We start from the raw sequence: 11,111 nt of genomic DNA on the forward strand, positions 1-11,111 counted from the left end.
CTACTGGTCCTCTGTTCCTCCTTGCTTACTGTTCCTTAGTTCCTCTGTGCCTACTGTTCCCTGTTTCTCTGTTCCTACTGTTCGTCTGTGCCTACTGTTCGCCTGTTCCTCTGATCCTACTGGTCCTCTGTTCCTCCTTGCTTACTGTTCCTTAGTTCCTCTGTGCCTACTGTTCCCCTGTTCCTGTTTGCTTACTGTTCCTCTGTGCCTACTGATCCCCTGATCCTCTGTTCATTCTGTTCCTCTGTTCCTCTGAGCCTACTGATCCCCTGTTCCTCTGTGCCTACTCTTCCTCTGTTCTTCTGTGTTCTACTGTTTTCCTGTTCCTCTGTGCTACAATTACTCTTTTCATCTGCAGTACAATGACGTCAGTCAGGTCGTCATACACAGGCCATGAGCCCAGATAACAAACAAAGTCAACAAAGAGAGGGATAAATGCAAACATCAATCTCAAGAAGCAAAACACTCAGTCAAATTGATGTGTACAGTAGTCTTCTTGAAGGGAAGTGACACCAGTCTCTGGCGAAGGTTAAATTTCAAACTAAAGAGGGAGCAGGCAAATAGCAGTTGAAAGTATGTTAATTAATCAAGACATACTTGTCGTGTTGCTGACTGCATATGAGAAGAGTTAAATATTACAAACGTATGTGATTGCAAGCGGGCAACGAAACAACACGAAGGCATTTGCCCATTTACCAGCATCACCAAAGACCAGATTGCCAAAGCTTGATCACTTGGAATCAAAGTGTGTGTCCTTAGTGGACATAAACTTTGACACTTTTTCTTCAGCAAAACTTTATCAACAACGGATATCGCGCCTACATGTTATGAAAAAGATTTACCATTTTCCCGAGAAATCTGAGCTGCCAAAGTTCATACTTCCGGTAATAATTAATTGACTTTATTATTTTCTGCAGTTTCCGAGGTGGAAATAAAAAAATTGCAGAGATCAGAGCAGGCTCACCTTCTTGTCTCAGCCTGCAAACAGGCTCCCGGCGAGGACGGAAAAAAATTTTGGCGAGTGTGAAACAGAAGAATTCGGAGAGCAAAGCTATCTAGTCCGTGGGCCAGGCCACTTTTCGGTACCAAACCTAAGGACAAAACCTAAGTGTTTTCAGCTGATACTACTGCATGAGGTGTTTTCAAATTTGTATGATAACCTTTCTGAATGAGTAGCTTTGCGTTAGATTTCTCCTTGAAGTTGTTAGCAGTAGAAATTTGTGTCAGGATTACACGAAAAACTAAAAAACAACCAACGGTATCATTCACATTGCATCATGGGTAAATCCAAGATGGTGGCATTCTTGACAGGTGTGTAGGGCTAATTTGTGCTAAAATTTTGGTTCCTTATAGGAACGAGAAATGTTCTCGGGATAAATAAACAGTGAGTATCTAGGTAAACATTTAGAGAAATCAGTGAACTAAATATTAAGCTGATAGTGTCGATTTTTGACAAGAAACTTACAGACCCTTGAAATATACGAAAGGTGTAGCAGTAGATGACATAATGAGAGATTTTGAAAAATATGGAGTTTGAATTGCATCAAAAGGAAAATGATATTAAATAATAGTTTTTCTTTGATATGAGGGTCATTTCATACATAGCTAAAGATGATTTCATTCATATATAGTGACTAAGCTAATTTACAATGACCAGTGCGGATGGTCTTTTGTGCTGCTTTTGTTGTTTATATAAAATCATTTTTGGTGAAGAACGAACACCTGAATAATTCAGTACAAACTTCAGCGCTTAAATTAAGCCGGTTTAAAAATAGCTTTTTGAAACCTTTAAGTCTTTATATTGATGTAGAACCTTGCATGACTGAACAGTTGGCGCAAAAGGAGGAAATGTGACCCCTGAAGAACAAAACATCGATCAAAAGCGATCACGTTCAGAACAGAGTAGTTGTGCATGAATTATTCACTGTACTGACGATGATACGGAACTAGTTAGACCAAAGGATGAGGAGTCCTGAACTACACTTGTAAGAGGCGAGCAGCTGCTGTTCGTAAACACAAACACCTTGATATTGCTGAGACATTAAATGAAGGAGAAATCCCAACATTTACTATCAAAGAAAATGCCGTAGCGTGTTTACCATAAAAAAGCTCTTGGAAACAATTTCAAAGCAGCACGCTGAACTGACGACCAACAACCAACGGCAGCTAAGAGGACCTCGATCCAACAGTCCCCTATCACCAGCACAACTTACGAGCATGTCTGGAACAAGAAATCGGGAACAAGAAATCGGGAACCCTTGGAACAAGGCAGAGATTTGCGTGCAGATCACTCAATTAGAAAATCAGCCATGGAAAAGAAGGACCGCAGGATTCTTGCAATTGTGTCGCGTTAAATCGTGACAGCGGAAGCTTGTTACCACAGGATATGCTACAAGGGCTATACTAGGACTGAGGCAAGTCCCACTGGGGCTTCCGATGGCTGTGGTGAATCGATGAGAAGATGAGTATGCTAATCTCAAGTCAGAAGCTTACCAGATGCTTACATCAGATGATTACATCAGATGATTACATCAGACCGAATGTTCTTGCAAACGAGAAAATAGTCAGATTGACTGAAATGACAGAACTACTTATATGGTGCGTATCTCACGTCTTTGGTTGTTGAAGAAATCAAGTTATCCACAAAGAAGCACACCAGACAGAATCTCCAGGCAGAATTTGGCGATGTCCTCTTCTTTGAAGATTTGTTAGAAACCACCAGTGTCTTCATAGTTCTCGCCAATTTGACTCACTTCATGTAGTCAAATACATAACAACCCTTCTTCTGGAAAAACAGGACAATGCAAGCCAGTCTTCTCGGAGCTCAAATATACACCAGGCTGCTATTGACCTTCGCGAAGCTATTCAAAGAACAGGAAACAAGATGTCATAGTCTCCATGCCCTTCAGATCTCGCTAAGATCGCAATGAATGTTCCCAAAGAGCAGGGTTCGTTCTTGCAAACATATCTGACTGAATAAAAAGAATGCCGGGTCAGATAAAAACTGTCATCCAAGAGTGCAGAGGCTGATGAAATCCTTCGCCCAAGATCTGATGTTTGGAGTGAGCAGAGGAAAGATTAAGCCATCCAAACAGATCCCTCTTCCATATGCTGTGAAGTCCCTGACAGATAACGTTGAACTCATCCAAATGCTTAATCATTGCGGCCACGGAATCACCTATTCCCAGCTTGAAATCAACACTGCACTGTGCCTTAAGAAAATGACATCAACAAGTGAAATCCCATTGCCAGATAACATCCAGCCTCATGTTGTCACTACTTTGGCATGGGAAAACATGGACCGCCTAGATGAAACGTTATCGGGTGAAGGAAGATTGCATAGAGTAAATGGAATAGCGGTGCAAGCGAGGCATTTCGGACCACAACTTCCCCCGGAACCAACGCAGATAATTCAGACCAAAAAGAGGAGTGTCGAGGCACTGGATGCAGAAAATCTTCCCATTTACAATGCGGAAGATGGTTGCGGTTCTCATTCTAGAAGATTTGTAGAAGTTACCCGCCAAAAAGCTCTTGAAAACGCACGAAGAGAAAACCTTTTTTAAATGGGTCTTAGTGCGACTACATGGGGACGCATCCGAACACAAGGTGCAGCAGTGGAGAAAACTCCTTTTGAATCCAAAGAATAAAAAGGCCTTCACAGAGTTTGTGGTAAAGGGGTGGAGACAGGATTAATACAGAACAAAGTTGACAGGCAAGGTCACTTTTCGTGCGAAAGTGACTGTTGCGAGGTTACCTCACAAGCTGCAAATATAGGTGAAGAGCTCAACTCCACACAGGAAGAGGCTGATACCAGGATTCTACATGCAGCTCATGCAGCTCATGCAGCTAAATCGGGCTACAAGGCGGTGGCTGTGGCATCAGAAGATACAGACATATTCTTGTTTTGCCTGGTGTTTAATTGCTTTATTCGGCATCCGTGTATGTAAAGTGTGGAGCCAGACAAGAACTAGATATTTCAGTATCTGCAGTGTGGTGGCAGCTGTAGGAGAAGAACTTTGCAAATACCTAATTGGTATGCATGCTTTACTGGTTGTGACACAGTGAGTGCCTTCGATGGAAGGAAAAAGATAACAGCCCTACGGCTTCTTAAGCAACAGACATCTTACCAAGAATTGTTTAAGTAGCTGGGGATGGAATGGGTTCTATCAGATATGCTTTTTCAGAGCCTTCAAGAGTTTAAATGTAAGCTCTACTGCTCTCAACCAAGAACTGATAACATAAATGAGCTGAAGTACAGGTTATTCTGCGCCAAGAAGGGTAACATCGACTCCACCCAATTACCACCTTGTGTTGACTGCTTGTTCAAGCATGCAGCTCGTGCAAACTTCCAAGCAGCCATTTGGAAGCGAAGTCTGCAAAGCTGCCAAGGGACACTACCCCCATTGGTTTTGGCTGGCGCGAAGACGGTGTTCACTTTGCCATTGACTGGATGAGCGGTGATCCAGCCCCTACAGCCGTGCTAGAACAACTGTCTTGCTCATGTACAAGGTCATGTCAACTTCCTACCTGCAGTTGCCTGGCAAATGGTTTGAAGTTCACAGATGTGTGCAAGCTATTAGACCACGACAACAGATGTGAAGATTCTATCGAGGAGTTTGTCTCAGATGACAGAGAAGAAGACGAAGAAATCTAACTTTAATTATCAATGTAACACATGTAGAAGCATTTTCTTATATCCTGAATAATTATTCATGTTTAGTATTAGGCAAGTTTAGCCATGGAAACCATCCAGGAACAATTTCTTTAAGTTAAAACTATGTTGTTGACATAAGCTCTGAAAACGTTTGAGATTTTCAATAACTAAACACCAGTGTATGTAACATGATTATATTTGCATTTGCTTGTATTTGACCAAAGTAATCACATTTGTACCAGTTCTATCTGTTCAGCCCAACCGAGTCATTTGCAATTGATCACATGACAAGCCTGGTATAGCTACTCATTTGACATGGTTATCATATATCAAACTAAGCAAGAGGAGTCAATGTAGTTTAGAATGAACGTTCGAAAGTAACCAGTGCAATTTACACAAGCACCTTTTTTTTCAAATTTTCTGTCTTATTGTTCATATTTATAATTTGACAAGTGTTGCCATGGAAACCATTCAGGGATAATACCTATAAGTCATATATAAGTTATTGGAATTAGGTCTAAAAACTGCATTTGAAGTTTGCAATAACCAAAAATCGATGTATGTAACATTTTCAGGTTTGCATTTAACTGTTATTAGTCATCTTTTTACCAATTCTGCTTATTCAGCCAAACTGAGTGATAATCCTAGTAAAGCTACTCATTTGGCATGGTTATCATACACCAAAATAACCTAGAGGAATCAATGTTGTTAAAAATAAGTGTTAGAATTTGTCCCTCATTTTGGTACCAAATGGCTCTTTCCAGGGTCCTGGCCCATAAACTATTGGGGCGGGGCTTCGTTCGGGCTCACTGGGAGCCTGTTCGCAGGCTACTCGTCTCACCACCTCACTGCTTGATTTTGCACTCGCGGCTACGCGGTGCACACTTGTGCTCCAATGTGAGCCTGCTCGCAGGCTACTTCGTGGCTCTCTCATGTGGAGAAAATCGAAAAATCAAGAAAAATAAATCAATAATCAAAAAAAACCTCTGGGACCAGGGTATTGACTGTTTTGCGTGTTGTATATGTCATTGTTCGGCTTAGTTCAACATAAAACATAAAAGCATATCTTGCAATAGAAAGGAGCCCAAAAAATGCACAAACACTTGACAAATTACAGGGTGTCAAACTATGCAGATAACAGCAGAAACCATGCAGACCCAGTTAGTACTACCCAGTTAGTACTACCACAAGTTGGACATTAAGGGGCAGAAGGCTAGGACCAGAGATTTAAAGGCTGGCCTGAAAACGACACTTGACTGTCTGGTGCACAATTTTAAATGCCTCCGAGAAGATTTAACAAATGATGAGATTCATGCTCTCAAGGATATGATACAGCACAAATTCTCATTCACAGAACTAAAAAATGAGGCAAGCTGTATAAAAGAGATTAAAGAAGCACAGCAACAATTTGTCACCGGAACGGGTAGCAAAAACTGGGAGGAGGTTATGAAGAGGTGTGTTCACTATTTATCATGGTATTGCTCTGATGTGAATGACAACAATGACGAGGACAACTTTCATAACCACCCCACATCTTTTTAACTCATTTTAACCTTTAGGTATTTTATACCTCAGCAGACAATCACTTCAACCGTTTCTTCTATTGGCCTTGAAAGCTAATTTTCAACAAGCACTTTTTTGATGAGCAGAAAGTTTCAACCGCACTATAACCTTTTTTATATTTATATTACACTTAGCAATTTTTGCTTTCTCTTGCTCTATGGTATCTTGATCCGGATTCATTCAATGATAATCTGATCATAGAGCTTTGCTGCACCTGAAATAAGACATAGCACAGTGTCATTTTGTTTTTATTTTTCCACTTTTAAATCTTCAGATTTCCCGATTGGATTAAAGGGGAGAAGCTTCAAGCCTTCCGATTGTTGGTAAAGAAATCTAACTCAGGTCTTACAAGTTACATTGGGAGAGCTTTGAAGTGGGAAGAGGAGAAGAGCAAATCCTCATCAGAAAGAGAATCCTCCAATGAAATAGCAGTAATGGCCGCCAATGGGAAGAAGACGGCAATTGTGTTGACGTCTATAGACGTACGCAAAATGAACTACCATGATTTACAAGGCGAGGCATCTCTCTTCAGTGGATCACCGTTAATCTTTTTGGAGTTTCCGAAGGTAGATAAATGATCGCGTAGGAATAATTAATACTACGTACTATTGTACTTGAGGAGATTTGTAAAATATAGACCATAATTCAATCCAAATAAAAGCATGATGGCAATCTGTTTCTACCTAGTGAAAACTCTAATTTTCTTCACTTTTAGGGCTGGGATAGCGAAATGCTGGAAAAGTTTCTTCGTAATGTAAAATCAGTTAACATGAGAAACGATGTGGCAGCTTTCCACATCATTGTTTTCCGGCCATCAACAGAGAGGCTTTTGCCATTTCTTGCACTAGTACCAAAAGTATCGGAAAATGCTGGCTTTAAAGTGGAAATGGCGTACACACATTTCAACAAAAATTATACAAAGAGCTGAGGTATTTGTAATTTCATCAATAATAAAAACTAGTACTAACACTCTCTCTTTTCCTTTTCGCAAGTCTAATTTGTTGGTTTCGAAAGCTGTACATTCCATGTGGTGGACTCTTGTCATACTCTGGTCATGCCCAAATATGAGAGATTCCATTTTAAAAGTGACTTTGATAAAAGCATCACTTCAAGAGGCAAGAAGGAGTCATGTCTTTTTCAGTCATTATTATTTACCAAGTCATTTTTTTCTTTATTTATTTATTTTTCACAGATTCTAATAAGCTGACAGAAGACATGTTACCATTTATCGTGGGGCACTGCAGGGAATATATGCTTCCCACAAGTGTCAGTAACACGTTTCATTTCCCACAGCAAAATAAAGCGCCCAAACGTCACGACGGTGAAATTTCATTCAGAAGGGAAAAGCCCGTCGGTTTGTTCAAATCACTGGTGCAAACATATGGATTTGAAGATTGCTGGATCTTGGATCTTTGTAGTGGCGCAGGTACTACACCGATTTGAGTATGTACTAAAAACTTTATCTGATGGGCATGTTAGCTTTTTGAGTGTCTGTTACGTTTCATAAGAAAATTTTCAAGACATATGTTAGCATGTGCTCAACTCTCTATCCAGGCAAAACAGGCCCTTTCCTCCTACCCTGGTAATTTAATTTAATTCGCTAAAATTAAAAATTAAACCAAAGTCTATACCTTTTCAATTCTATACTGTACAAACACTGATGAATTCTTAAACGACCAACTAATCATTTAAAACTTCATTAATATGCAATTAATAACAAAATGACGGTAAGTAGTTCAAAATACCAAAAACATTTTTGTTTAATACTCTACAAGGGTCAGCTGCCGTCACTTGTTTGGAATTAGGAGTGTACAACTGTACTGTTGTGGAAAAAGAAGAAGAAAAAAGATGAGCAATAAGAGGATGTCTTGTTAATAAGCAGGGAGAAAACAAGCCCGGGCAATCGTAACATTCTTTTGTCGTCCATTTTAGTTAAGTATAGAGGACCCAATTGATTATCCGCTATATGAACTCAGAGTTAACAATAATTGTATTTTCAGAAATTATCACGTTTAGGATCGCTATATATTTTAGCTAAAAGTTTTAATTGTTATGTTCGCTCATTAGTGAATATTTTAAAAATGATTTATTTATCGAAATAATGATAAATGAGAAAAAAGGTTTGAAATTTCTTTTAAAAATCTGATCAGTTTAATGTTTGATGCGTGAGACATTTGAACTTGTATTACAACTCAATTGTAATCTACTGAGAAGATACCGTTAATAAAATTGCCAAACTTAATGCTTTGTCCTTTCTTTTCTTATCATACACAGTAGTTTCTTAGTGCAGGAAAATTTCATTGTAAATAGCTCCCGGCATTTAGCCTTGGTCGTTTAAATATTGAAGGAAAAATCCCCCCGGCAACTCAGAAATTGTCGATGGAAATTTTCAGCGAAATTTTTCTATTGATGACATTTTGCTTTTGTCAGCAAAGGTCAGTGGAACTTTTCACTGATATTCTAAATTTATTTGCAAAATATCGGTGGAAATTTCCAGCGACATTTTATCTATTTATAAATATCAATGATATCATGCTTTTACCAGCAAAACATCGGTGGAACTTTCCATTGATATTTTACATTTGATTGCAAAATGTCGATGGAAATTTCCATCGACATATTTTTTATCTATCTGAAGATATTGATGATATTTGCTTTTGCTATCAAAACGTCGGTGAAACTTTTCATTGATATTTTACATCTGTGTGCAAAATGTCGATGGAAATTTCCATCAACATTTTTTATCTATTGAAGATATCAGTGATATTTTGCTTTTGTTGGCAAAATGTCGATGGAAAATTTCAACGATATTTTGCTTCTGTCAGTAAATCCCATTAGAATTTGCGAGGTTTTTAGTCAAATATTTCGGGTTATAAATTTACAAAAAAGGAACGGTACTCAAACGCTTTTGTTCTGGTAAAAGTATAGTCTTTAATGTCAAAATTTGGGTTAAGTTAACAGATTATGGCGACATATGTCAAAGTGTGGTAGAATTAAACACAAATAGGGCAAAACTCGCAATGCAAAAACACAAAATGGGAATTTGGTCAAAAATAAATTAAAAACGGCAATATTTGGCAGATTTCTGCTATTTTAGAATATCACCTTTGGTTTTAGAACATGTTAAAATTTATCCGGTGTGAAGAGCTTTTTCGTGATGGATTAGTGTGGACAGTAGACCTAACCGTAGAAATAAAGTTATGTTTTCAAATTTCTCTGGCATGGTGGGGACGAGGGCTCAGACACAACATAAGGGAGCTTAGGTTCCGTCCACATTATGCAGGAAAAATTTAGAAAACGTAGCCTTATTTCCACGGTTTAGCCTTCCGTCCACGCTAATCCATCAGAAAAATGGAGCTTTTCAAAAACACTCTTCAAACCGGAGAAATTTTTAAACGCTGCTTTTCGTTTTCCTGTGGAGGGAAAACGTTTCGACAACGGAGCTTTTTAAGAACCGATTGCCTTGAAAAAACCATGTGATTTCCCTACCCAAGATTTTTTTCAAACACAAATCTAAAATGACTGGTGATTGTTGCAGTTTTAGATTCCTCCAGTGTAGTGTGGACGGTCCTCCTATACAAACCACAACGGCAGAGAAAATGTCACAAAATAAGGGACTTAATGAATGGTACAATGAATAGAAAATTGTGCTGAATAGAAAAATGTGAATTCACAAAACTGCAACGAGTTTAATCAGTATACTGGTAAGAAGGTAAGATCTAATAATTAAAGGTTTGTTGTGATTGTCCTGAATTCTTTCCTTATTTTGTAGTATTTATAGGCAGTCATAGGGTGAGCCAGTCTTATTGTGTCAGTCAGCCTGATAGCGGTTAAATTTAACAAATTGACGTCATTGATCGTGAATTTGGTCATAGCATTGTCAAAGAAGCTGCAGATCCACAGACTACTTTGATAATGTTATTATGACGTCCATTGTCAATAACAGGACAGACATATGAAAAACTAAAGTCAATTTGTTTTTTACCATAATGAATTGTCAAATTGTATGCTCTCGCTTGTCAACGCATCGCATTAATTATACATTCATGTGTCTGTCCACTTATCGACAATGAAAGTTAGCCAATGAGCACACAAGAATTTCTGCAGTTATCCTAAAAAATCACTTAAGCTTGGTTTTCACTAGCGAGGCAAGCACAAGCACAAGGTTCAAAATTTTTCCTTTTCTTGTGCTTGTACTTAAACAACAAGTGAAAATGAAATACCGCTCAGGCATAACACAAGCGCAGGGATATTTTCCACACGTGGTTATGTTTGGTCACTGAAAATACTGGATTCAGATTACCTCGCGCTTACGCAGTCTGGAAGGTTTGAATGATTCTGCTTGTGCTTGTGTTTGCATCGAATTTTCTTTTCACTTGCGTTGTCCCTATTGCTTGTGTTTGTGCTTGCACGTATGCTTGCGTCGCTAGTGAAAACCAGCCTTCAGTGAATTTTGTCACAGGAACTAAGAAACCTTGAGGGTTTTTTTTAATTCCAGAGTTCATTATTACAGCTACTCCAAGTTGATTTCAGTTTGTTTTTAATTATTATTTCAAATTTTTACCTCCGAGTTTCAAAACTCATTTTATTTATTCATCAGACTTCAGTGAATGTGAAAGGAATCCACACAACAGTTACTAGCTTGTGTTAATGAGAGAGGTTCGTAAGTATGCGTGTAACCAAGCATATGGTGGAAACGGCTTTGATTGCTACCTTATATATAGTCTTAACGTACCCAAATTTGCAATTAGCCAATCAGAAGTCTTGTCTATTGTCCTTGTATCCTGCGATGTCAAGTCACTGGCCTGATATGGCTACGATATCATGCTCACCTGGGCGAATTTGTATACGGTAAAATTGTACTTTTTAGGTACACTTTGGCGACATATCAGAC

General features: G+C 38.7%; 1 protein-coding gene across 1 annotated transcript; it reads left to right on the forward strand.

Moving 5' to 3' along the window:
- Nucleotides 1-5,306: 5,306 nt before the first annotated feature.
- On the forward strand, nt 5,307-7,103 carry LOC145501126 (uncharacterized). Its single transcript, XM_081480680.1, has 2 exons — nt 5,307-6,108; nt 6,492-7,103. The coding sequence occupies exons 1-2, from the start codon at nt 5,981-5,983 to the stop codon at nt 6,793-6,795; spliced, it is 432 nt and encodes a 143-aa protein (XP_081336806.1). The 5' UTR covers nt 5,307-5,980; the 3' UTR covers nt 6,796-7,103.
- The last annotated feature ends 4,008 nt before the right edge of the window (nt 7,104-11,111 follow it).

The sequence above is a fragment of the Orbicella franksi genome, chromosome 10 (genome assembly GCF_964199315.1).
Source record: "Orbicella franksi chromosome 10, jaOrbFran1.1, whole genome shotgun sequence".
Lineage (NCBI taxonomy): Eukaryota > Metazoa > Cnidaria > Anthozoa > Scleractinia > Merulinidae > Orbicella > Orbicella franksi.

Coding starts and splice junctions, on each gene's coding strand:
- LOC145501126 (XM_081480680.1), top strand. CDS start 5,981: ATGATACAGCACAAATTCTCATTCACAGAACTAAAAAATGAGGCAAGC. Junction 6,109..6,491: donor TGGGAGGAGGTTATGAAGAG/GTGTGTTCACTA, acceptor TTAAATCTTCAG/ATTTCCCGATTGGATTAAAG.